This window comes from Antennarius striatus, chromosome 7, assembly GCF_040054535.1.
Source record: "Antennarius striatus isolate MH-2024 chromosome 7, ASM4005453v1, whole genome shotgun sequence".
In the NCBI taxonomy this organism is placed as follows: Eukaryota; Metazoa; Chordata; class Actinopteri; order Lophiiformes; family Antennariidae; genus Antennarius; species Antennarius striatus.
Genome location: NC_090782.1, coordinates 6,597,570 through 6,625,486, shown reverse-complemented (window position 1 = coordinate 6,625,486; position 27,917 = coordinate 6,597,570). Strand labels below are relative to the sequence as shown.

The 27,917-nt window shown below is 41.3% G+C and overlaps 1 protein-coding gene across 2 annotated transcripts; it reads left to right on the top strand.

Moving 5' to 3' along the window:
• The first annotated feature begins 361 nt into the window (after positions 1-361).
• acbd6 (acyl-CoA binding domain containing 6) lies at positions 362-27,495 on the top strand. 2 transcript variants are annotated; one of them, XM_068320330.1, is made up of 9 exons: positions 362-863; positions 1,074-1,138; positions 1,475-1,568; positions 2,753-2,845; positions 4,197-4,267; positions 8,004-8,109; positions 10,367-10,456; positions 24,999-25,029; positions 26,792-27,495. In XM_068320330.1, exons 1-9 carry the CDS (start codon positions 528-530, stop codon positions 26,944-26,946), a joined length of 1,041 nt encoding a protein of 346 aa, XP_068176431.1. In that variant the 5' UTR covers positions 362-527; the 3' UTR covers positions 26,947-27,495. The 2 variants fall into 2 exon arrangements, with proteins under 2 accessions (XP_068176431.1, XP_068176432.1); XM_068320331.1 differs by lacking the exon at positions 2,753-2,845 and having other exon boundaries at positions 366-863.
• Positions 27,496-27,917: the final 422 nt, after the last annotated feature.

Sequence of the window (27,917 nt, the reverse complement as noted above, 5' to 3'; positions counted from 1 at the left end):
CTTCAGCAATGATAGTTTGACAGAGATATACTTGAATGGACTGTAACAAACTGATTTTAGAGTAATTCTTTTCATTTAAAAAACAACAACTTGGAAGTCATTTTATAAATTATTGAGCTAATGGTGATAACCTGACATCTAGATTTATCATTAACGCTAACGTTATTTTGGAGGGAAACAATCCCACAGAAAACTCTGCAAATGATTATGAGTCAGATTTTGTCTTTCGCGGTTACTGTTCGTGTTTTATCATTTCTTTTTGTGTATTGTTCGGTTTCTTATCGAACAGACAGGTGGATCGTTACCGGAACCATTGTTGCCATCATTGGGTTCATCCGGAACATTTTGTTGGTAGTACCAGAGACGGACCAGCGGTTGGAAACAGTTCCGACTATCACAGGTATTTTGACGGATTACGGATTAGAAGGAAATCGACGGTGAAATTTATAAAAAAATATTTATTTCCACATACACACACATACGCATACACGTCTATCTGGCGGCCACTTTCCGTCCGCTAGTACCACATGTCACACGGATTATCGGAGGAGGTCGTGTTTGACGGTACACTCGTAATAACAATAATGGCTTCTGGGTCGCCGTCGTCCTCCCCGGACACTGCGACGGGCTCCGGTACAGATCCGGCCCGGCCCGACACAGGGGAGCCGCTCGGCGGAGCAGGTTCAGACTCGGATTCTGACCTAGGCTTGGATAAATTTGACTGCAGCGCCATTGAAATGGGTGACCGGCTGGAGGGAGACGCACTGGTGCAGATGTTTGAGGCTGCAGCTGAGCGCGTTCGAGAGCTGGTTCATTTGGCCAGCAGGGAGCAGCTGCTGTACTTGTACGCACGTTTTAAACAGGTGAGCAATGGATACGTGGTATACTGGTTGCATTGGATAAATTTATCTCTTCGAAACAGTAACATGCTGGTTTTGATAATGCATCCCCAGCACCATTGTCACAAATGAAATGTAGTTTGTGTAGTAGGCCCCAACACTTGTAGGTTCTGTCTTTAACGCTTGTTCACATGAAGACAGCAATGAAGACTTTTCCTTTATTTTTGTTTTCAGGTCAAAGTGGGAAAATGCAATGCACCAAAGCCTTCCTTCTTTGATTTTGAAGGACAGCGGAAATGGTACGTAACCTAAACACTGTTCCCAAGTTTTTAATGTTTGTTTGTTGCATGTTTTCAAATAATTTGTCAAGGACCCAAGTTAAAATTGTCCTTTTTTCAGTTCATATTGCATGCGTTAGTTTGCAGCAGAGTAGTTGAAGAATTTGTGTTTTCACTTGTACTTCAACCAAGCATCCAAAACAAATTAGTTTGTCATTATGAAATAACTAGTAAGTCATTAAATGAGTAACTCATTGAGATTGTATTCTGCTCCATTTAATTTATCCTAACTTTTTTTAAACATGGCACATGATTCAGGATAAAGACGATATATTGATGACATTCCTATCTTTACAGGCAAGCCTGGATGCAGCTTGGGGACATGGGGGCGGAGCAGGCAATGAGAGAGTACATCTCCTGTGTCAATGTTTTAGACCCCGAAGATGTCACGGTAATGAAAACCCATGTCTGTGAAAGTTATTCCTAACACCAATCTTGATTGAACTTGACCATACAGAGTGAACAATACTATGGAAAGCTGTCACAATATAGTGACGGCTTTAAATGGGCATGTAATGAATCAAAATTAAACTCATAAAGGCCTGTTGTATGAGTACAAGGGAGATGTTTCATCAAAAAATTTGAGTGAAAACACAGATGATACAATTTGGTCACCTGAAGACTTGTTTACTGTAATATTGTCTATATCAGAAGTGCTCTATTTAACATTCAGTGAACTCTAGTGCGTGGAACAAATTCACAATACAGCTAACAGATGGCTATCATGCCTGCTGTAGACTGTCATTGATGAAAACAAGCACCTAATCTGTCCATTACTTGAATATAGATGAGATGAAGAGCCAGTACTGAGTCAACTTGGAGATTGAGAAGTTTCTGCCGCATTCATAAACTTGTGTTGGGTATTGTCTCTGCTAGGACAGGAACAGAAGTTTGGAACAGAAGTTTGGGGATGACATGATGCCATGTCGACTTAATTCAGGAGCAGAATTAAGTCAAACTAGTGTTTACCAAAATTAACCATACTGGAAAAAATATACAGGGTGAATTTGACTGAGCTCTACTCCACAACATAAAAATAATAAATATTGGGGCATCCCTAGATGCCTTCCTTAGCAGATGCAGTGTGTTTCTTTGTCAGCAGAGGTCAGTGTCTTTTGTGCCATGCTTTGTCACCTCTTAATTTTGTACCTGAAGCATGAAACAATTTATTTTCCCCTGACACAATGATGTGACTAATGCAAAACACTGCTATAGTATGTTGTTTGAAATGTGCCTGTTTGACATAAGACTGTTTACATTTCTAAAGTACTGTTTACATGTAAAGTACTTTGTTATGTCAGGAGATTTGTGTTGCTATGGATTGGTTATCCTTTGGGCCAAGCCTGAAGCCTTCAGTTACAACAGTTTTATATTATCCATTTTATAAGACCAATATCTTTGATATCAAGACAATCAGAGTAACATAAATATGATGGTTGTTTATTCTCCTGACAGCAAATTATAGCCAAAGTTTCTAAAGGTCACATTTTCAAAAGCTGGCATATGAATAGCAGTGTAGATTATATGGCATCAGTCACTGGTTCCCTGTCTTGTAATGTAGTTATTTGTGTTCAGGCTTCATTCAGATATGGAGATTTTTACACAAGGTCACTATTGAGGGGTGTGAGGTTTCAGCTGGAATGTTTGGAAAGAGCCTCAAATCCTCAGGCAAGTTGGGCTAATTTTCCTTAATTAAAACTTTTTCGGGTCTGAAACTTCATATATTTTTGATATTGAATTCTAAAAGGAAACTGAAAACTACTGTTAAGTCACATTGAGATTGAAGCTTTCACAAAAGTTGAGTCAATGTTTTACAAGCGGTTTGTAAAAGATAAGCAATTCAAAAAATTGTTTTGAATGCATATCATCTGACCTGCTGTTCTGTATCGTTTCGCTTTCCATCTTCTGCTTTTCCTTTAGGTTCTCATCTCTTTATTGAGAACCTGTTCCTCATTTTGCTCTCAACTTCTATCCTACTGGCTTTACTATTAAGCTGTCCTTTGTCCTTAAACGCTTTGGTGTTACATTATTCCCATTCCTCCCCTTTCCATCCCCTCTTTCCATAATTCTTTTCAGTCGCATCACTGTCAGGCACATTTCCAATCCTGACACCTTCTTTTCTTTTCACTGGGCTGTACTTACTGACTGCCCCACAGCTGCACAATGCCAGGGGAGAGCTTGACAGACAAGCCAGCAAATGTACAAGAACCCCCTATAAAAAGCATGATTCTATTAGTGTTAACAAAGCACCAAAGCATCACAGTGGCTATTCTTTTGGAAACAGTCAAATGGTGTAAGGAATGCATAGATGGGAGACCAAGGGAGAGAATAATAGCCAGAATGTGACCTCTGTTCCTGCCTCAATTGTAAAGCAGACACTGGCTTTATATTACATTATACTGCAGAGAAGGGCTAGTCCATCAGCGTATATTCTGAGTTTCTGAAGTGAATTACGTTGTCCCCAAAAGTGCATGCACAGTTGTTTTGCTTCGCTTGTCATGTTCTCTCCCACTCTCCCTATTTTCTGAAATCAGATTTGTGTGGGTTCTTTTGTGACTCGGGTTTGCTCAGTGCAGAATATGCAGGGTAATCAAGTCTTGGCTGAACTGGATGTAATATGGAATTCCATTATTTAAAAAAAGAATCCAGAAGACTAACGAGTCACAAATTAAGGTGTCATATCTTTTTTATATTGGTCTTATGCATGTTGTTAGACATTTATTGGCTATGAGGTCATTGCCTCAAGGCTCCATGGACTTCAGAATTATCTTAACTTCAGCAGATGTACTATGCAGCAGCTTTGCAAAAGCTACATGTACAGCAGGACATGGTCAATAGATACAACCCTTTTGTTCTGCAATGAGCACACAATGGTGAGGTCAGTACTTCTATCCATGCAGTATAGCGACAAACTGGGTTTGTAGTTTATTATTTCAGTTTCACTGTCATTGCATAGAAAATCTCATAATTTCATTGTGTAAAATTTTAATGTTTTTTATTGTGGGACTTTCTTTGACAGCAAAGACGGAGTGCAAGAACAAGTTTTGGAGGAGCAGCTGTCAGCTCTCTGTACCAGGCAGAGTTGATCAGGTATTTACAGCTGCATCAATGCACATACTACAGACAACATACATCAGAGAAGGCCTATTGCATTGGTTAAAATGGGAAAGACAAAAACCTCTGCTACAGTTTCACATACACTAACTGAGCATCATTTACTCGATACACATCTGTCTTTATATTTGATCTCGGGTTGTTTTCATGGACAAAGCATGAATTGAAGATTCTGGAAAAAAATGACTAACTGTAAACCACCATTTATTTGATGCTTAGATCAACTCGGTCTAACCCTGGCATTGTTAACTACTGTTCCTCAGGCTGTATTTGATTACATTCAACAGACCGTAACTACTGTTAGGGCCCAGAGACATCATACAGTTCTGATTTATGTTAATGAAATATATTCTCCATTTGCTTTTGCCTGGCAGACTTACTCAACCTGAAAAACCTCATCTTCATTTTAAAGAAAAAAGGATCTCTTTTGGAGAGGAAAATGAGATGTGTGAATTCAGATGGTTTTCCTAAATGGTTGCATGTGATTAGTATGCATGGTCATCGGGAGACATGGCCAGCATGTCCCTCTTTTTAATTACATTGTGATTTTGGGGGTACTTCAGGTGCTGGGTTGGCGGGTGATGAGGACACATCAGGAATAGGAGCGGGAGGCAGGTACAGCAGGTTTCCCCGAGCGATCCCCCCCTTGGTGATATCCAGTAACTACGATGGCCAGAGGGAAAGTAGTGAGGAGGAAGTCATTAAAACACAACATACACACTATCACATGTGTGCTCACAAAAACACACACTTGCCCCAAAGCAGAGATGCGATTGCATCCTAATCCATGCATAACCTGGTGGAACTGTCACACTCACTGCTCTGCTGCGTTTCAATTTTCTTTCTTTTACACACACACACACACACACACACACCCTTCATATTAAACAGCTAAGCACCTGTTAACCAGACAGTTAATTGCATTACTCGCTGCTCATCTTGGTATGTGTGTATTGACTAAAAGGATTGATAAGCCATCTTCCTGGGCTACTGAGCTGATCAGTGTGTGATTGGAGAGACATTGGATGGTACATTTGTAATTGTCTCGCCCACTTGAAAGAGGATTCTGATAAACACCGGGAGTGTTGTTCTACAGACTCTGCTGGAAGCCGCTGCTGAGTTACTCGACTTCTCATTGTTTGTTACCTCAATGGTACGCAGCCTGGTTGAGGGCATCCAATGAGGGTCCGGTAGAGGTTACAGTGTGTGAGCTTGTTGATAAGGGAGAAGCTCCGGCCACGTAGATGAGTGTTCTCCACTCCTGTTCCCAGTTTAGCCTGATGGATGAAGGACATATCTGCCAGTACACTGGACTGGACCACACACACGCAGATACACACACTCTTTGGTGCCATTGCTGTTGTGATGACAGAGTAGCCTGTGACCTTCCCAGAATGCATTTCGGTGCTGTTGATGTCACGTTACTCAGAATCTCATTAATCATCTGTGTGTGTGTGTGATATACAGGGGTTGGTTTGTATGTGAGCTTATTCCAACCTTCCACCACATACTGAGACATGTGCTCACACTTTATATATATGTGTGTATATATATGTGTGTGTATATATGTATATATGTGTGTGTATATATGGATATATATGTGTATATATGTGTGTGTGTATATATGGATATATATATATATATGTGTGTGTATTTGCACATGTGTCATCTGCCTGTCGGGTCAGGCCTGTCTGACCATCAACAAAAGACTGATGAGCTGGTCTATTGATTATTTGCCGTGGAGACGAATGGCGACCACATCGGGGACACTTGGGGTCACTGTGGCTGTCCAACAAAGAAGTGGGTGTGGCCCTACTTGGAAGCTCATGAATAAACATTGCGCTGTTAATCAAGAGTATGTAAATGAAGGTGCTCATACATAAGCCATCAGTGGTGAAAGTGTTAAGAGTGATTCATAATTCATCATGGGCTGATGAGATGACAGGATGAGAGAAACGGGGAATGAGAGAACTGAGAAGCATGAAAATGAAATACTGAAGCATGGAGGATCATTAAAGAGCAAAAAGACAACATTTTGTGTCCGTTGGCTGTTACCAGTTTTTAATCTGTATTCTCTGAGTTGTGATGGTTTGTCTCCACTGGTATCTTTGTCTTTGGTTCTGTGTGTGTGAGAGGGCTGATATTAGAAGGTTGTGGCTCGTAGTGAGGGTTCTTTATTTCAGTCGTCAAAAATAATTCCAAAACGACTTGGTTGAATTTGTAAAAGACTAAAACCTTTGGCTTTATTTCTAAATGACCAATTAAACATCTGCAGTTTGGTACATTATCAAGTAAAGGACACTTTACTGCTTTAGGTCCTGACTTGACAAATTGTAACTACAAATTTCTATTTTTGCGACTGATTCAGAATGAAAGTGGATTATATTTCCTGATGTCATTTAGGTTGTCATTATTTCAGGAAAAACATTTTGTGAACGCCTTAAGATCATCACATCTTTTCTTATTCAGCTCTGAGTTTTCAAAGCTAAATCGGTCTGGAAATTAATCGCACTCTTGAACCATGACAGTTCCTGTGTTCAAAAGCTAAAGAACATATCGTTCCAACAGGGTCACAGTTCCACGTTGTCTCCCGTGGAAGTGGAATCCTTGTGTCTTATGTTGGGTTTGTAAGGCGGAGCAAGCTGGCATAGACAGGAAGTGTAGGATGTGGCCTTGGGGATGACTGACTTGCTTTGTGGAGGTGGAAAAGCTGCAAGCGTCTGTCAGACAATAGAGCACTAAATTGAATTGATCTGAATGGCCAGCATGAGTAAGAGGGAGGGGAAGGCGTAAAGCTCTAAATGAGATTTTGCCCCCTTCTCTCCCCTTCACCCAGCAGCCCCCCTTCACCACCAACGCTGCACCCTGCCTCCCCAAACAAGTCCCCAATGCCAGGAGGTGATTAGAGACAGATATAATCAGAGGGTGTGTGTGTGTGTTCCCGAGGGATGTGGCACGTGTTGCCTCTTGAGTATCACCTCAGTTTGATGACAGCTTTGAGCCTGCATTAACATGACATTTTCTTTTCCGGGTACACACTTGAATAGGCACACCATTAAAGGGTTGGTTTACTCTAAAGTGAAATGTTTTTTCACCTGCCTGTGGTGGTGTCTAGCCATGCGGATAGTTTAGTTTTGGTTTTGTTTTTTTTTGTTTTTTTCCTGTCATAACAGGAATTGGAGGAATTTATTTGAAAATATGTATGTTCAAAAGATTGAAACATTCCTTTCCAGGAGATGTTCTCAAATAAGCATTCATTATTGTAATTATCCTTCTGTACGAAGTAGTTGGTAAAGTACATGTTAACAAAATGTTGACGAAACATTCTGCACCATCAAAAGAACCTCCAGTGGCACCCAAAAGGCATTAATTATCAGAAAAATGTTAAGGCACAAACATTTAATAAAAAATATTATCTGGTTTTGATCTTGGGTTTCATTCTCTAATACAGAATTTATTTATTTTTAAGTTTGAACTTTGAGAGTTCTGTAATACATCCATAAATGTAAAAAAATAAAGCTGACTAGTTTGCAGATTTTGCCTAATGAAGGTTATTTTTAGAATGAAACTCCTGTGATTAATGTGATCACTGTACTCCAAAAGTCATCCCAAGTAAGACCAAGGTATACTATTAAGTTTTAACACCAGTGTTGCTCTACTAGTAAAGATTAAAGTTGAGTAAAACTTCTCTCCTTTTCTCCATCACTCACAGGGAGGAGGATAAGAACATCTTTGACTACTGCAGAGAAAATAACCTTGAGTACATCATTGAGACCCTCAACTCCCGGACTGTGGATGTGAATACAAGAGATGAAGAGGTAACTATCAAGGAAGGAGTGCAGAAATACTGTGACAATGGGTCCTGTTACTTACGAGAGCTGTCATGAGCAGTAATATTACCACCGTAAGACTAACATTGTAATGGGAGAACTTTACAGAAATTTGGTCACTGTCACAATGGGCAGTATGGATTACAAATGGTTACCATCAGAGCTTCATATTCAACCCTCTTGAGGGCTCTGCCTTATTGGTGTCCTGTAGCCAGACAGTTTGAACCATCTTATTGTCATCCTTTTTGATTTTTGTCATCTATTTTGAGTATCAAGATTATAATGGGAACTATGGGTCACTGGGGAATGATTTGTGCAGTTGTTTGCTTTTATCAAATAATGGTTTCTATGATGTGAAGCTGCGATCGCATGAGAACCGCTCCTCAGGCTAAGATGCACAAACTGCATGAACAGCTATTACCATCTCGAGGTGCCCTCTACGTCGACCCCGAAATCCATTCGTCTGTCCTTGATTCATTATCGGCCAAGCCAAATGGCTCGCTCCAGCCTTTCTTTCATCACAGCCGTTCGTCACATAAGCAGGCGGGCGGCTGGTGAGCTCTCGGCCAAAGGCCAGATGGTTGAGTGACCTCAGTTGAGAAAGCTTTGTCTGTCCGCTGCTGTTTGTTTGCTTTCCTGCAGTGCAGCTTTCTGAACAGAAGAGGGCAGTGGTGAAGTTTCACGTCAACAAGGCCCATGCAACCTAAAGACCCATGCAGGGTTCCAGTACTTGTTCTTTGGATGAATGAGCAATTGTCTGCTAGTGTTAAGTATTTTTTTAAAAAGTGTCAAGGTCCAAATACCAGTATAGATTGGAAGTGAGTGGAGAATTTACTCATTCAGACATGTCATATGCAAATTCTGTATCGAAGTTGTAGTTGCTTACGCTCCAAATTAAAAGCCATCTGATCATAATCAGTAACAAAGAGGATTTGTATCACTAGTTTTGTAGCATGGAGCTATGAAAGGTTATCAATGTCAAAAAGTCTGAATGTAATGTGAAAATGAGAGAACTCTTGAACCAAGTGTTGCCCTCATGGTGGTGTTACAGAGGAATACAGCACTGCTCCAAAGCAAGACAAATGGTAATAATTATCGACATTTAGAGGGATGGCTTTTTGACAGAATTCAGTACTGTATTTAAAATCTACAGGAAACCTGAGGTAACTCACTTGCCTCCCAGAAGTTTCTATTTTAATGTTACATTTTAAAACTGTTTTTAATTTAGCTTTTAGTTAGCGAGTCATGTCCCTTTGAGATCAAGAGCTCTTTAACAAAGAAACTTGTCCAAGAGGAACAGCAACAGCTTCACATCACATTTCTTATGTTGCTAATGGTTGTTGGCAATGCACAGAAGAGGGAAATCAAGACTTTGAATACATTTAATATCCAGATATGCATGTGTATTCATATGTTCAATTAGATTGTTTCATCTGAGTCCAGAGGCTTGTCTAGACTCATTATGGTCTTAACTTTGACTTATTTTATTCAACATGCAGTGTTTTATTAATTGCAAAACCTCCCCACACCCACAATCCCATTTAATACTTGAGTGTGCAGCATCCTGCAGGAAGTAAGAAACAGAGTCCTCAGTGCGAATGTGGCTAGCGGTCAGCAGCGGTTCACCTGATGGAGAGCAAGAAAAGAGTTCAACTTATTGGTATTCTGGCCTGGCTTGTACGTATCCATTTTAGCATGCAGCCATGGTGATCAATATGATTTAAGCAACAGAACTGGACTTGGAGCATTTGCTTTACCTAATTGGCCTACTGAAAAATGAGCTTACATAGCTTTATTAGAAGAATCCTGGACCGAGGGAGAGGTGGGGGTGTGTGTGTGACTTGAGCAGGGAAGCTGCTGATCAGAGGCCTACTCTAGTTTTGTGTACGGTGGACCATCAATCAAGACTTGCAGACTATGTCCAGGTTACTGCAATTTGTGTGAATCCTTGGTCAGCGTTTGAACCAGTTTTACTGCTCCTGTTTGCACATGTACAACCAACAGAAGATGCTGCCAGCAGGCCGTGTGTCTCTACACCCTGTCCTCGGGTCAGTTGGGAGTTCTGAGTGGTGAAGCATATTTTATTATCAAAACAGATTCAAGTCCAGATTGCTTTTGGGCATGAGGTGGCACAGATGTCGTCTGAGTTCTAGTTGTGAATAATTTAAACACAAGTGCTGTTGAGTGTTCCAGTTTAAACGTTTGTTTTCCATTTAAAGTAATCATCTGGTGTTTGTGCTGTTAGGGTCGTGTGCTGCTGCACTGGGCCTGTGACAGAGGACATAAGGAGATGGTGAATGTACTACTGCAGTACAACGCAGACATCAACAGCCAGGTAAGCAGTGTTCTTTTGTTTAATCTCTGAGCCAGTCATGATGTTCACAGAAACTTCAGAACACAATCATCCCCTGATAATCGGACCAGACAGCATTAAGCATACACCTAAAACTAACAAGTTGTTTGTTGGTGTTGTTCCTTATTTGTGAGTTAATGAGCAAAAGCCAAATAAGACAGTATTTGTTTGTTTACTTGGAATCTTTCTGTGGATGCCATTTGAATTAAAAAAAAATTAAATTCAAGTTTAATCTACAACAGATTATACTGCACTTTTATTTTATCAGCATTCTGTAACCGCAGCTCCCTTGAGTTTGACCTATGTTATATGAACTGAAAACATCACTATTATATTTCAGCTTTTCCAAAGAATCAATAAAAGAAACCCTCTGTGGGGAAATACACTGTGGAAGAGTGGGATTATAGATCTGTCCTACATTACTAGATTCCAACTGTAGAGTAACATAAATGACTAAACTTGGGAGTTGGAATAAGGGATGGTTTTTAGATGGTTTCCAACACTTATTTCACTACAAAAGCTTTTTTCACTATTTCATAGAAATGCAATGTTCTTATTTGATTCCTTAATGGATGAGGATGCATGAATCAATTCCCACTATAAGGACACAAGTCTTTTGCTTTTAGAAGTCAGTACTCATGTAAACCCAAGACAAATGGTGGCATCTAAAGCGTTCCCATCTCTACACTCTTATCCTTTACAGAAGGTCACCTTTAATTCACTTTGTGCCACATACAAATCCCCTAGAGCTCTGGCAGACAGTTAGCTGGTAGCTAGCATGGTGTTAACCTCCCCAGAGGTTTAGAAGCATCCAGGAGGCTTTAGCTTTGACTGTAAGCTGGGTCAGCTGCACATCGCAGAAATTACTTCTCTTCACTGCACAATGGCAAAACAGAGTGGAGTTCACTGGCCTGCACTCCGAGGCTTTAACTGTAAGGCCAAATCAATTGGAAGTAATCAGGCAAATTGTTTTACATTGCACAACCCACATAATCAGGACATTTCACAAATGACTTTTTCTCTTTTGTGGTCATGTGTGACTCCTTTTTTTGTTTTCAGTGCTCGCAGGGAGGGGTGGGATTTGTGGTGACTGGTTCATAAAAGACTTAACAGTAGGATAACTATGAAACACTTCATTAATGATTTAAAGCCATATCAAGATAATGACAGCAGGGGATGATTGATGTATAGATGGAGGCTTTTTTTAATGGATGTATTGTATTTGCAGTCGTGTATCTATCACTAAAATTTGAATTTATGTCCCAATGTTCCGAGATTTGTCAGCAGTCAAAGAAGGAAACATAAATCTTTGGCCAGGTAGTGATAATGGATGGCTGAACTTGAGCAGACTTTTAATTCATTTTCCATACACTTTTGTCAGATTTTACTTTTTTTTTGCCAAAGCACATTCTCCTTTTATCCTAAATCATGTGTAATGGAGCGAGTGAAAAGAGGATGACGATGATCTGGATTTTTGTGGTTTATTTCAACTATTCAGGTGAAGGTTTTGTTAAATATGTGCCATTTGTGCATATATGTTAAGGAATTAAATGTTCATACATTCATACCACTGGGACTGTTTCCTCTCAGGTGTTAAATGAAGCCTGCTATGTAGTTAAAGATACTGGATGGGTGCAGCAGAGTTACTGGGTGCAGATTTATGAGGTGGCAAAGAGGTTGCTGGAGAAAAATATAGTCAGCTAAATCATAGCACTCTGTCACAATGCCAAATTATCTCACTATGTAAAGCTTACAGAGCGATATGCTTCTCATTAGAATCTCCTTTTTGTTTTCTTTTGTACTTTGTGTTAAGTCAACAAGGAACAGAGGCTAGATTAAAGGGGCATTTTACATTTTGACACATTTGAGATATACGCTGCTGTCCTTTTTGCCCAAATACCCCGTCCAATGAGAGAATGTAGCTCATGTGTGTTCATTGGGGAAATGGGAGGAATGTTTGGGATTTTTGCAAGCTATTATAGCAACCAGTAATCTCTCTTGACCTCTACCAACTGCCCAGCAACCAGTAAATAAAGATCAAACATGATTTATGCTTAATTTGTTGATTAAAAAGGGGAGGGGAACTTCAGAGTTGAAACAAAGTATTATTTGCTCGGCAGACGAGGAAAATCGTTTAAAATTAATCAACTGATTGAGTGAATTGTTCCCAAACCCTGGTAACCTGCATTAAAGGCTCATTTGATAGTTAATCCTGGATCAAGGCGGGGAGGGACTACAAGAGGTAGCTGCATGTGTTTGAATACGCAGATCTCAGCTCTACCACCTGCCAATTGTATGTCAGACCAGAGTGTTGCGGGGGGGGGGGGGGGGCATCTCCCCAACCATCCTTGGCACATCAGTTTCCTCAGATTATACACCCATAGAAAACGGGGCAGATGGCACGAAAGCTTGAAGTAAACCTCTTTATGTAATAATGGAAATTGTTTAAACGCCAGATTTATATTGTAGTTAATGAGGGGAGATTACGCTTCTGACATTCCATCATATCATGATGGCTGTGAAAACTGATCATAGTATATACTCGGCACTTATTAGTGTGTGATTTCCTTTTAAGAATCGTATCTGACAAGTATATTCTTTTGATTTTTTTTTTGTCCTGAGTCTGAAAGCTTGCATTGAAAGATGGGTTAGATTCTTGTTTACTTCTGATGAAATAGAACAATTGCGGTGATGGTGGTCTCACCACAAGGCCTGTGTGTGTCGGCTCACACTCCCTCACCAGGAGCACAACTGTTATTTTAGACTCTTCTCAACAGACATTCTACACTACCTATAGGCAAGGCAGCTGGTGCAAGAATATATAAAAGTAAAAATAAATAAAGCCAAAAGTACTAGAGGCACAGCAGTGTATGATGGCAATTTCCCATCTTTCTACTATTACATTCCTTACGCTGTTCAAGATTGTAATAAATTGTCTGTTTCCAAAATCAAATTTAGAAGAGGGCAGCACTCCAAAGTACACAAAACTCCAAAGAATCATCTCATGTATTGCTTCTGTTTTATGGGATGTCATGGGCTGTGCGATTTCTTGGCTGAAACAAACTAATAAATTGTCATTTGTACTTTTTTCTTAAGATGTACAATTCAAATTATTGAGCTTTAGAAGTGCGAGTGGAGCAGATTATCATTAGACGGTGTCAGGCCAGTCGTATCTCCTTTTTCTAATTTGTGCCACAGACTAAACCAAACATGCTTGAGCTACACCTTTTCCACACAAATGCATTGCGGTAGTAATTGTATCTGCAAGAAAGCAATGTCTATTCTTCAAAATGTTGAAATTTCAGCAATGAGAAATTTTATTTATAATTATTAAATCCTTGACAACTTAAATTTGCTTTTTGCTTCTGTCCAGATGGTCTAATCCCACACTCTGAGCTCAACCTCATCCCACTCACGCAAACAACTTTTGTTTTCCAGGAGAAAACCCCAAACCTTCCCCTGACCCTCCCAACAAGCTCTAGGGTTGTCATGGAAATATGCATTTATAGAAAGGACATGCCTTTTGATGAGAACTAGAGTTGAAAAGGCAGGGGTTTGTCTGGAGGTGCTGCAGAATACACCAAAGGTCGGGAACAGCCCAGAGTCGGTTTACAAAATATCTGATGCAGGGTAAGTGACGGCGGAGAGATTAGGTTCACAATGAGAGAGGACAGGTGAGATGCAGGTTAACTAAACACAAATACAATTTCAGGAAGGAAACATTTTCAAGGTTTAAAGTAAGGGATTGGATTAACAGGCAGCACAGGCTTTAAGCGCATGGCAGTCTCAAATGCTTTTCCTCAACTGTTTTTTTTTTTTTCTTTCCATCTGCGTCTTTACCCTCTCCTCTCTTCTCCCTCCCCCCAAGCTCCCATTCCCTTCACTCCATCCCTCCTTCACCCCCGCCTTTGTATTAAAACATGATCCATGAAGCAGGGAGGGTAACTCACAGCACCACTAATTCTAATTAATCCAGCGTGGTAGCACAGCCACGGCAGGCCCCAAGCGCTTCCAGTCTATCAGATAGAAATTCATAACTTAATTGAGGTTAGATCCTCGAGCCGGCAGAACAAAAGTCTCCAGCCAGGACCAACTAGATCAATAGTAATAAATATCTGACTGAGATGCCTACAATTGGTGGCTAGAGAGCAGACAACAACTCTTGTGCACAGTAATGTAGAACCTGCACTGAAATCTGGAGGATCTTATATTTGATCCATTCATGTATCATAGACTAATGTGATGTTCAAGCAAATTTATCACTCTGTTCAAAAACTAAATTTTACTTTAAGTCCTCAAAATGCTTTTCCCAGCAGCCTGAAATACTTTCATGGGGAGGGAATACGATGTGATAGCCTGATAACTGGGGCTCACTTTTGTATTCCTCATTATGAAAATGAGGACAAATCATGTTGCGCTACCCTGCAGGTGTCTTCCTCCTACACGATACCAATGAGGCATTTCAGCCCAGACCGCCCCAAATGTACCCTTGTTCTCAATCGTAGACTTTTTGTAATCTTCGCCTTGCTTCAGACGAAATTTTGGATTACTGTAGCTACCTATTCCAGGGGACCCAAGCATTTCCAGAATCCCAAGTGATGCTGTCTCAACATGATAGTGAGGTGAAACAGCATGGTGGCTTCAGGCCAAAAGGTTTGTTCTGAGAATAAGATTTGCTCCTTTAGCACTACAGCATCCTTCACGACTTGTCCACCTGCAGGTTCTTGGGTTTCCATGAGAAGACTTGAAGGGATGATCCATAAACTCATTGGGAGGGTAGGGTCTGTTTAATTTGGTAGGATTTGCCATGGCTGTCCATTACTAATCCATTGAGGCATTTCAGCTGGGTGAATATGGGTACTCCTTCTTATTTGGTGCATATCAATGGACTGCTCAAGAGGAAAGGGTTAAAATAAGTTATTAATAGAATAAACAATAGTATAACCAAAGCAAACACAAATGTATCAGTGATGGTGCCTGATGGTCTGTATATTCTGTGAGCACAAGTGTTGTCAGGACCTTGAGCTTTCCACAATTTGACTGTCCACGGGATCTTGTACATGTTCTGAGTCAAAAATTAGTACTTGGTCATCATGATGGGAGATAGCCTTCCTTGATTAGGTGACAGTAAGTGCATGAGACTGTTTGGAGGTCAGGGATTGTTGGGAGGCACTGACCTCCCAACAAACCCAGCATTGTGCTCAGTGATGCACATGGGAGTGAAACCTGCTTTGGTGTGGCTCGTTCAGACAGACAAGCTACTGTCGTTCAAATTGCTGGTTAATTCGGGTTCTGATAGAAAGTTGTCAGAATACACATTACAATGCAGTTGGTTGCGTGTTGGGCCACAGACCACTGTGCCGGTGATGACACCTCTCCACCACCGAAGGCACCAACAATGGACCCGTGAAGATCAGACCGACCAAGTGAAGCAGATGGCTTTGGGAGGTAAAAGATCTGCAAAATGTTGGTCTTGACAGCAGAACGGGGCCTACATCCTATTAGGCAGGTGGGCCAATTTTATGGCTGTGTATATTCAATGACTTTCAAAAAAATCTTTTTAAATACATTAATAAAAGTGAATATGAAGATGCTGAGGTTCTTTGGGAGTGACCAGGATGGATAGGCTCAGGAATGAGTACATCAGAGGGACAGCACAAGTTAGAGGTTTTGAAGATAAAGTCAGAGGCCAGACTGAGATGGTTTGGACATGTCCAGAGGAGAGATAGTGAATATATTGGTAGAAGGATGCTGAGTTTTGAACTGCCAGGCAGGAGGCCTAGAGGAAGACCAAAGAGGAGGTTTATGGATGTAGTGAAAGAGGACATGAAGGTAGTTGGTGTGAGAGAAGAGGATGCAGAGGACGGGGTTAGATGGAGGTAACTGATTTGCTGTGGCGACCCCTGAAGGGAAATGCTGAGAGAAGAATAAAAGTGAATATTTCAATCTATTCATCCGTCTAGAATCTTTAGTATTGTAGAACTTTTTGAATTCTGACTGGACCTGCTGTTGAAGGAGGCGAGTACTCTTTGTTTGCTACATCTGTGGCTTTTACTGTGGTGTCAAACACTTGTGAACAAAGTAGTACACACACACACACAAAGGTGCTTGATTGAAATTCCATGGTGGAGGTATTATTACACGTTTATCCCTCCCCTTTCCCAGCACTGCCTTCTATAACTAATGGCTCAGTCAAGCCAGTCATAACAAATATCCAGCAAGATTTGTCATAATGGTTTGTGTGTGTGTGTGTGTGTGTGTGTGTGTGTGTGTGTGTGTGTGTGTGTGTGTGTGTGTGTGTGTGTGTGTGTGTGATTGCAATTGTGCAACGTATCTCCCAGAATATGTAGGGTTGCACAGAGAAGGTAGCAAGGTGGGAAAGTAAGACCAAATGTGTTGAAGATTGAAAGAATGAACATGAATAACGTAGGATATAGAGCACAAGTGGAGCAACCAAGCAGGGAGTTTGGATAGGAGATGGAAAAATATTAAAAACATTTTAATCACTGTCTAGAGCAGTGGTGCCCAAACTAAGGCCCGCAGACCAGATGCTGCCCTCCACATTTGCAACGGCCTCCTGAACGTGTGTGTGTGTACAATTTTTCAAAATTTCTAGTCATTGTCTAGTTTTCCTAAACTTTCTCTGACATCAGTTGGAAGCAAAAGTTTTCAACATCCATAGTATCCTTGTGTTGTCAAATTAACAATTTTCAGTTATTTGCATGATTTAATGGCTGAAGGCAGTAGATCCTATAAACGTTTGTTTACTGCTGTATCAAAATCATTCAAGTCCTTAATGACGAGTGTCTATTATTTTGCAGAGATCCTTTTGCCACTGCTGTAAACTTGATGCATTGGCAAAGACCAGCTTCTGACAGGTTTCCAAAGGAAGCTTAGCCCATTCCTTAAGTCCTCCAGTTCTAATTATTCCTTTATTTGCTACAACCTCCTTCAAATCTCAACAGAATTTTGATGCAATTGAAGTCAGGTGCTTGTTGTCGAACTTCCACGATGTCATCAAACCAGGCCTTGGTAGACAGAGATCTGTTTGTGATCAATGTTCTTTTTTGAATGTCTCGTGGTGTACAAGCTGCATAGAAATGCAGCAAAAACCACCAAATACACACCACTGCACATTTTATGTCACACGGAGTTTCCTCTACAGGATTCATATTTAATACTTGCTGCACATTAGCCCAACTTGATCAAATGAAAACTGTTGCTGCGGTGTTAAAAGGGCCTATCAGATGTGGATACAGTTATGAATCTATTATAGGAGCACTCCAAAAAAAAGCAAGTTGACAGAATAGTGAAGTCTAAAAAGCCATTCCTGCAGGTAACAATCTTTGCCATCATCAGCCATCGTTTCTTTCTTATTGGCTCCTCACTGGGTCTTTCTTACAATCAACTATTTGATTTCCATCGTTCTTAACCATCCACATAAATTGTCAGGAGCATTAAAGCTGTCTTCGACCATTTCAGACAGAGGAGGGTTAGAGAGGGAGAGCTGGAGGCAGACAGTGGGTGGGGGGGTGAGGAGAGAATAAACAAAGTGTTTTGCCTTCCATCAGTCTCTCTCTCTCAGTACTCAGCTTTATGAGTCCCTTACTCCAAATGCCTCAGCCACAGCCCCCGATGCCTGGCCATTGATTTTCATATTACGCCCTTTTATGTATTTATTTATTTTATATATTTCTTTTTAAACGTCATCGATGAGCCGCAGGAGGACAGACGGGCCTTTGGTCATGTTAATTCTCAGTCCCAACCTTATCCTCCTCTGTGATGGCTTTAATGGAGGCAAAGGTGTCCCACGGGAACAACTGGACTCAGCGACATGGGGGGGGGGTGAGTGTTGGGATGGGGTTTGAGAACGCTGAGTGGAGATTCAGGTGGGAAAATTAGAGTGCAAAAGGTGAGAAAATATTTTTTATTAAATGAGTTTGCATCCTTTTATGGAAGCTTTCAGTGAGACCGAACACGGTTGTAGATACTGTTACACTGGAAGGAGTTGTTTTGAGATGGCTCGCCTCTGCTCATGTTGGGTGTTCCACACTTTTTGGCATCGTGACAACTCCAACAATAAATATCTATAGACCCTGGCATGCTCCATGTCCAGTCAGCTTTTAGCTTGTGAATTATTTAGGATCCCTTCCCCAAACTGCATTTGCTGATGTCATGAACACTGTTGTAGGACTGTGGGGCATGAGGTCGAGTTACCTGAAGGACACTCCCACCTGGTTTGAGGGCAGTAAGTTTTTGTTGTCCTCCTAATTTGACTGAGAGTGACTGTACTTGAGCATTTGGTGGCAAGTTTACCTCTCCCTGCTGAGAAGAGACCCAGATTCCATTAGGGCTGACCCTGGTCAAACCCACACACACACAGCAATGTAGTGTCTTTACGTTTTGCCCAGATTGTGGGATTCAGCATTTGACATTTGAATCATAGCGTGGAGAAAAGAATTTGAAATGTTTCCAATGCTTTAAAGCAGTTCAAAGTATTGTGTTCAGATTTAAAAATTTGTCTGTATTTTTAAACTGACCAATAATGTAAATCAAACAGTGAAGTAAGAAAACGTTAATATAAATTATTGCTCCATACTGGTGATAAAACAGTCTGTGGTTGCTAAGGCTGGTTTCCACAGAAGCTGCTCTGTCCTAGAACCTGATGGAGGTCTTCCTGTCTTTGTTTTGATCTGATTAATGGCACCTGCTCATCATAATGCTATCTGCTGGTATCTGCATACTAATGATTTCAGTTGCCTATCGATTGACCCCTCACATCCCCTTCCTCACCACTCATTCTCATCTCCCTCCCCCGACCACTGTCATTATAAAAGTCAGCAGCTGCTGCATGCATTGATCATAAATCATAATTGCTTGTCCATTTTTTCCCCACTTGTTTAATGTTGCTGTCAGGCACAGGAGGGGGCTAGAGAAGGCGAAGGCTGAGGAAAAGGCCTGAAATTTTGCTAATTGAATAGTTACAGGGAGATGTTGAGGGGAAGGATTTTCTAAACTAAATTTGGCAAATCTAAGCTCACCTCATTTTATTCAACTCCTGGTCATTCAATTGCTTTTGTATTAAGCTGCAGTGGGTTATAGAACCTGTTGTAAGTGATTTTTACCCTTCTTGCTTTCATACAAAGTGATCCACTGCTCACTCTGGATGAAAAATGTTCTCCCCTTGTTTTGTGATGTAGCCAAGACGACTGCCAATCATTTTGGCTAAGGTCTTGTTTGTTCACTGTAATTACACTAATGTCTCAAAATGACTGTTGTCATGATTTATTGATTTTAAATTCCAGCACCTTTAAGTAGTATTTTTCCATTTAAGGGCAAAGCATTTGTTAGTCAAAGACAGTAATGATGCTATTCTGTGCCAATATTATTCTGCCCGTTTTATGATGAGCGATTAAGTGGGACTTACTATTGAGAGTGACAAATTCATAATACATATATCAGAAAGATGTCATGCAGATTGGAAGCATGGGCACACAAAGCATTGAATTTTCCTTTTGGGGGGGTGGGGGTGTCTCCAGATGACAACTTCCATGGTTTTTTCACATATGGTATAGAAGTACAAAATGTTTGGGCCGTCTACAGCCTGTACTCGGCCCCGTCCTCAGTCTTGCATGCTACAGCAGACTCCACAGCTGGCAGTGGATTTAACAGACCTTTAACCTCCACCCACAATCTGCTTTCTGGCTCAGACACGCATTAAATGGAACACAGGCAGTCAGAAAGCCAGTTTCATGCCAAGATGGCCTCAAGGAAATGCTGTGACTCACTTGTAGCCCATGACTGGGTTATGTTTTGGCCCATTATGTCCTTGATCCATCAATTTAATGCTGGTGAAAGCCAATGTGGTGGATGTTTTGGATACGGATGTGACGCAACTGTGAATGTAGGTTATTGGAGAAAAACAAGTTTCAATGTGTTTTAGACCAGACAAATTCTGTTAAACCTGCAGTTTTATAATCTGAACAATGCAGAATTGTTAGTACAGTTTGTTTTTATTTTATTTGGACCAATCAGAGGTCAGTTGGTGGGTTTCAAATTGGGTTTGTAGTAGTAGTAGTAGTCATTTATAGGGGAACGGAAGCCCATGTACAGTAACAATGGGTATAATGGAAATATGACTGTTTGTGTGTATATTCAGTAGTGACTATATAATTCATGGTGACCTATGAGATGGTATGGTATGAGATGAGTTAGTAACATGTATCATGAGACTGGAATGTGTGCAGTTGGAGAAGCCAGCTGTCTCATGGGAATTCTTGGCGGAATAGGGAAGACTTTCAATTCTAGTTTTTACAGGGAGCCAGTGGAAAGAAGTAAAAGTCATATGATCCCTTGTATTCTTGTCAGGACACACTGCAGCATTCTGGATCAGCTATTAAGACTATATAGACTTATTTGGACAGCCTGATCATATAGAACACAATACATTTGAAGTAACTAAGGCCAAAAAGAAAAACGGTATTTGAAATTGGAAATGTGTGATTTTTGGCGTTTTTTAATGTCGGAATTTTAGGAGATGTCCTTCAAAAAATTCCTAGTAGCAACACTGGAGGCCAACCTAATATTCCCCAGAGTTGTCCTATCATTTGACGCAATGTGCTCATTCTTATAATATTTTAGAAACACCTTTGCTTTTGTTTACATTTAGTAGTGCAAAACTGCACAACTTGTTATCTTCAATTTTCCTAAAACTAGAGCTTATAAGAAGCATATGGAGAAAATTTTCGGAACAGAACCTTGTTGATAATGGCTTTGGGATTGATTTGATTTGTTCTGTACGGAAATGATTTGTTCTGTATGGGTTCAGAACTGCCCTGAAAAACTGATAATTGAGAGCGTCTTCATTTGGTTCCTGACTCTCTGATCATTCAGCTCAAAGTAATGAATATGGAACTGATTGAACTAACAGGGAATTTGTATCCCATCAGTTCATCAACATCTTCTGTAAGGGTTAGCCCTGTGCAGGATGGCTGGTGGAGGCTAGTACCTGTTGGGGACGCGGTCACCAATTCATCTCTGTAGAAATGGTTATTTGTTACTTTCTCCCAAAATCAGGATTTGAATTGCCCACCTGATTAATGGGTCTACCCCTACTGGTCAGCTATCTGTAAAGGTATAAAAGTCATGAAACAAGTCTGCTCAGATCTTGCTACGTCTTTGATTATCGTTCTTTCATTTATCTTGTTTCATGTCTTTTGTGTTGTATAAATGATAGATTGATATGGTTTAAATTCAGCAAAACTGCTGTAGCACTGATGGAGCAAATCCCTATTCATGCTGCTCCTCAACATATTGCTTCATCCCATTAGGGTGATACACTGGATCTCTGCTGCTGGTATTGTGCGAGCAGCTGCTTGATTGAGCACTCTGCTGACATCCAGCTCTGGATTTCTGCACCGCAAGGGGAAACTTTGGATGACATGTAAAAGCAGGGATTTGGTGCGACGTGCCTCCGTAATGGGATAGGAACAGGGGTGCACCGGAGGGGGTGATGGGTGGGGGTGTGGGAGGTTACCGGCGGTGATGCAGGTATAAGGGGGAAGAGTGGCAGGATAGGAATACAAGGGGAGGGAGTGTCTTTCAGGCTGCGTCCAAAGCAAATGGAAGACAATCCAATTTTGTGATTCCATCAAGCCTTCATTCTGGATGCGGGGGGCATTAGGGAACACTGAAAGGACAGGCCGCTGACCCCTCACATGAACATGCATACAGGATGTACACTGCAGACCAGATGCACTGCTCAACAAATTTCTTCAGACATGTCCATGTTTCTTTAGTTTTTTTAGAAACCTTGATTTAAATGCTCATTTCTGTGGTGTGTGTTGTTGGGTTTTTTTGGCTTGCCGGTTAATTATAAATTAATAGCTCTTATATTATTATGGTTGCTAAGCAATGAACTTCAGATTGTCAGCTGCAGATTAGGGTGCAAACTCTTAACTTGATTAGTGTTTTTGTATTTCCCTGTCGGTGTGTGTGTGTGTGCGTGCCTTAGGTCTGGGCAGTTAAGTAACTTTGCATGTATGATGTAGAAAGCTACCCGTGTCGATGTGATTCAGTTCATAAATGTTATATTGGTCTCAATGAATTGCTGACAATCTAAATTGCCATTTTAATATCCTTCACCATACAGTATCATGTTGCTCAATTTAAAGGAAAGCCAGTTAATGGTGATAGGGTTAGATGGTAGTTTTATTAAAATACACAAAACTCACACAAAACACACAAAACCATTCACTAGTGACTCGGCATCGAGTTCTCTTAAAGGGCAATAGTTATAGATTTTACCATGAGATTGCGTGGTGGTTATGTTTCAGGCTTTTTTTTCCTTTTTCTAAAATCTGCTTTTGAACGCAGTGATGTCACTGTGGGATCGCTGGTGTTTCTATGGTGATGAAGCTGATTGAATTGGGAACTCACCAAGTTTCCAAACCCCTCTTTTGTCAGTTCTCTTTAGGTAAACCGTTGTCTCGTGCCTACAGGCGTCCACACGCTACAGTCGAATCATGTCTGGATATGTGATGTGTTTAAGGAGCTTTTGTGACACTGACACTCTTGCAAGTTCGTCAATTTCTGCAGAAATGTTGATGTAATTTTTTGCATCTCCGCACCAGTCACCTTTCCTGATGTGATGGTGTATCTATATAATTGCACCACGGGGAAAATTTTGCTTCCTGTTGATTGTGAACAGGATTTGATTTGTTTGGCTGCATTACCCAAGCCGCATTTCACTGAACTGATTCAGTGCCAGAGTTGAGCGAAGCAGGTCGCAGACCTCTTAGTTAAATGAACATGACGATAACCGTAGCTAAGCAATAACCAAGTAGCTGCCTGTGTACACACGTACATGTTCACTGTGCTGAAAAATAAATGGAAAACTTGGTTTTCCTGGTTTGTCAGGTTTATTTGGTGTAATTGTTTTCAGTTGTCTGTTTTGGTTCATCTTTGTGAAAGATGGAGACCACATCCACAAGAGATCACAGGTTGCGATTTAACTTGCAGACAGTATTGTCTTGGGTTAACTACGGCACGCTTTCCAAGCCAGTGGAGATTTGCATCTGTGCTCTGTGATCCACCCAGAGGGAATAGAAAGCTCTAATCCAATCAGCAGGTCCCTGAAGTGCTGCCAGAGAGAGACGGACAGACAGAACAATAGGATCACTTTGCGTTGGGTCCAGATAGAGATGGAAGACAGGAAAGGGATGGAGATGGAGAAGAAAAAGAGCTACTGAAATGGATGGATTGAGGCTGAGTGGAAAGGGGAGAGTGACAATGAAAGAGGATGGTAGCAGAAATAACCAAACCAGAGAGCATGACAGAAGCTGCTTCTAAAAGGGCAAAGGTGAAAAGACTAATGAATAACAGTTTAAGTAATTTGGAAGTATTTCCACTGCAGTGACATTTTTCAGCATAGAAGGAAATTTTTTTGTACCCACTGGCTTTTAATCTGGATTTGAAATCTTTTTTCTTGGCTCAACAACGGCACATATTGAGAAAACCGTTTGGCCATTTCTCATAATTATGAGCTGTGATGGCTGTGTTGATGAGTAATGAAGAGCTGAATGTCCCATTGACTGTCATATTTTTGTCTTATACCCATATGTGCACACACATCCTTGTTCCAACTCCGTAGTGCGAGAAATTGGTCTCCAACACACACGTTCATGCATCCATGTGAGAGATCTCTGCTGATGTTCTGCTCGACCTCTTACTCGGCCTTCTCTCCAGTGTCCCTTAGCTGTTGTGTCAGGGTTAAAAATCCCCCATTCATTGATTAAAGTATAAAGATTAGTGTTAAAATGATCTGCTGCTGCTGTACGCACCAGATGGGCAAAAAGATAAGGTAGTGAGGGACATTGAGCTTGTGAGCATCAGACATTTATTAATACACAAAGTCCCAGATTTTGTTCATGTCTGGAGTCACTGACTAAAGTCTGGTTTGAGTCGAAGACAAAAACTCAAGTTTGAGTGCATTTGGTTGGGGGGAAAAAAAACATACCAGAGTATCGCACAAGGGTACCAGGAAGAGACTAATAATTTTTTTGCTCCGATTATCTTTGAGGATCCCTTTTGGGGAAAGTTTGCAGTTGTTGGGTTTCTGTTTCCCCACATGATGCAAAAAACTGTAGATCTATATACTTATAAACAGTACCAAAGTTTTATTACACCTGCAGTTAAGTCATAGTCCAATACACTATACCAACACTAATAGAATTATTTCACAAACTACAGTGAGCAATATGTACTTATTTTCATTTACTAAACCATCAAATAGATGTCATTAAACATGACCATTGAAGTGTGTTGGTCAGGTTTAAAGAGTGATTGGATGTTACGGTAGCATCAACCTTTCGTCCACCATAGGAAGAACTGATTCTAGCAGCTGAATTATTTCTTGATTTGAGAGCAAAATAACACACACACACACGCAATATTTTGTTCCCATGTATTTTATTCCCTCTGGTCACCCGTCTGTGGCTGTTGATTCTTTTTTTTTGTCTTTCAGGATGATGAAGGACAAACGGCTCTACATTATGGTAAGATTAGCGCTTATTTTGGATTGTAAAGATAAAGATTTGAAATTTCTTTTCACTTCAAAATGTTCCTTTTCTGACCACACCTGCTCTTTGCCAACATTTGTTTTTCCCCTCACCGTCTCTCCTGCAGGCTTGAGCTTTATTCTATACACTTTTTTTTCACCTAGTTTATGTTCTATTCTGTGGGTGGGCCTGTGCATGTGTCTGTCCTCTGGTATGTGTGTGTGTGTGTGTGTGTGTGTGTGTAATAATCACCAGGCCTCCCAGAGGAAATCAGCACTGGTCCTTAGACTCCCCTGAACCCCTCATGCCCCAACACACACGTCCCTGAGGGGCGGTTCCCCTGTCCAGTCTGTGTGTGTGTGTGGCTGGACCATCTGTTGGTGGCGTTGGAGTGGATATGTTGCATCACTCACCATAGATCTACACACAGACATAAACTCCAAAGAGGAAGCCCTGAGGATGCGGCCTAAAAAGATGACTAATAAACATAAGCGATGAACTCCTGGAGACAAATAGCAGAGAATGAAAATTCATTCCCACCTCTCTTTGCACAGGGCCACGGTGGCTGGCAAGTGATTAATTGAGGGTTTACTGCTCACCATAAATTGTTCTCCTCCTCTACGGCTCCCCCGAGGGCCGGCCACTTTTTACAGCTCAAGGCCCGGCGAGACGCCTTCCACGCGTGCGCGCGCACACACACACACGCCACTGGCTAAATAAAATATTATTTAGAGCAACAAGAGGGAGACGGCATGCAGAGCTAGAAAAATAAGCCACGCTTTGTTGTTGTGATTTGGCTGCACAATAAGTGTTTAAGCAGGAACCTTGTGCTCTTCAGACATAACTTGAGTTAAGACACACACACACACTTGTATACGTTCCGATGTATCATCTCATGCATACTCACCCACCAGCCCGCCTGCCACCCCCCAGGCTAGAGGTTAAAAGGCCTGGCTGTCAATCACCCTGGCTGCTGACATCAGCGGTGGCGCAGCACAGAGCCTGCTCTTTAAAAGGAGTGAGCGATTGACACCAACAGAGAAGAGCACTCAGAACAAGAGAGGAAGAGAGGAAATGAAGGGGGGAGAGGTGCATCAAGAGAGCAGGGACCTGCTAACTGGGTTAAGAAAGTGCAAGCACCCCCCCCCCCCATTTCCTCCTCCCTTAGACGGAGAGAGGAAGACCCTTTTAGTGGGGCACAAATTGCCAATGGGGCAGAAATGAAGTGTTTGAGAGAACTGCAGGTCCAAGCCGGTGTCAGTGCCGGCCCTGCAGATGGGCTTTTCATTAACTGCTCTACTGTACATACTTGATTCAACTGCGGTAAGCAGAAGAGCAAATTCACTCCAATTTGTAATATGCATCAGAACAGCTGTATGATCCGTCACTTTGTCAACTTGGGCATTTATCTAGGTGGGAATTAATGACAGCCGGCCCATACAGTGACTGCATAGTTTCAGCAGGAGTACACAGCCAAGCTAGAGGCGCCTAGATTGGACCGCTTTGACGTAATTGCCGATTCTGTCATGGCAACGTTCTTACAGTGACAGTTGGCACACTGAGGATTAGCAGGAATAACATTCGCCATCATGCGTTTGCTCATAAATGCATCAAAATCTTATTTGTATAGTCCAGAGGGCTTTACCAGGTGAGGGGAGAAAAGGTAACTACAAGAAACTTTATTTTGCTTTTTGTCCATTGCGACATTTTTGATTGTCACATGATGCTTAACCTCCCTGATGCTATTTTCTCTTCTTAGCGTCAGCATGTGAGTTTTATGACATTGTGGTCCTCCTGTTGGAGTCTGGCGCTGACCCGTCTCTCAAAGACCTGGAGGGCTGTCTCCCTGAGGAGGTCACTGAATCCACTGCCATCTCCTCTCTCCTGCGACAGTACACTTCTCTAACAGGATAAATCATCTGTCCTCCACTCATTGCCCACCCCTCTTCTTTTCAAATACTTGGATGTCAGTGTGTTGTTGTTTTGTTTTTGTTTTTTTTGCTCGGCTCTTTGTAGCGCTCACTCTTTTTGAAAAGTTGCATTGAATCAACTCTTTGCATGAAGTTTCATTATTCTAAATATTGTATGCCGACTTTATGTACTCTAAGTTTTTTTTGAGGGGGGCGTGATATCTGAGATGAGTGCTGTCATCAGGGGTACCTGAGCAGGACCTCTTATAGACTGGTATTAGAATCACTGGAGGAACCGAAAGCCAACTTTCCTGTCCACTAATTTTAACCTAGAAACTGTTTAAAACTTGTGAAATATCAAGGCATACTCCGTATATATAATTACTGCAATAATAATTAATGTTGTATTGGAGGATTTTATACAGACCTGCTGCTGACATCCAGCCAGACTTTTAGTCTGGATAGACATTCTGACCATTTGTTTGATTTCACTGTTACATTTTAAGGAATGCTTTAAATCATGTCTTTTTATTTCATTAAAGTCTTCAACAGATCTGCTTTGTGTTGCTGTTCATTTAGATGACTTGGTCATCCTCACTATAGTGTGTTCATACTACAGTGTACAGTAGGAACTGCTGCACTAATGGACTGTAGTAAAATCGTCCTAAATTCACACCACTGTCTGGGCTACTGCATTAAACTTGAACCAAACTTTATCCATACAGATGCACCTGAAAGTCAATACAAACGTGAGCATGCAATCAATAAAATGTGTAACACATGAAACCCATAGGTTGTCATTTCTGCCATGCTACACCCCAACACACACTTGTGAAAATGGGTTCACTGAGGCACCATTGAGCAGGGCACCGTCCCCCTTACAAGTTGCTCATTTGGGGCGCACCAAGCAGGAGCTGCCCGCCACTCGACCTCCTCCTGCATGCGTAAAGGCCCCCTGTGTGTGTGTGTGTGTGT

What these genes read in the sequence shown, in the direction of transcription:
- acbd6 (XM_068320330.1), top strand. Translation starts at nt 528, where the DNA reads ATGTCACACGGATTATCGGAGGAGGTCGTGTTTGACGGTACACTCGTA. An exon ending in TGTACGCACGTTTTAAACAG is followed by an intron (nt 864 to 1,073) that starts GTGAGCAATGGA and finishes TTTTGTTTTCAG; the next exon opens with GTCAAAGTGGGAAAATGCAA. An exon ending in TACCAGGCAGAGTTGATCAG is followed by an intron (nt 4,268 to 8,003) that starts GTATTTACAGCT and finishes CATCACTCACAG; the next exon opens with GGAGGAGGATAAGAACATCT.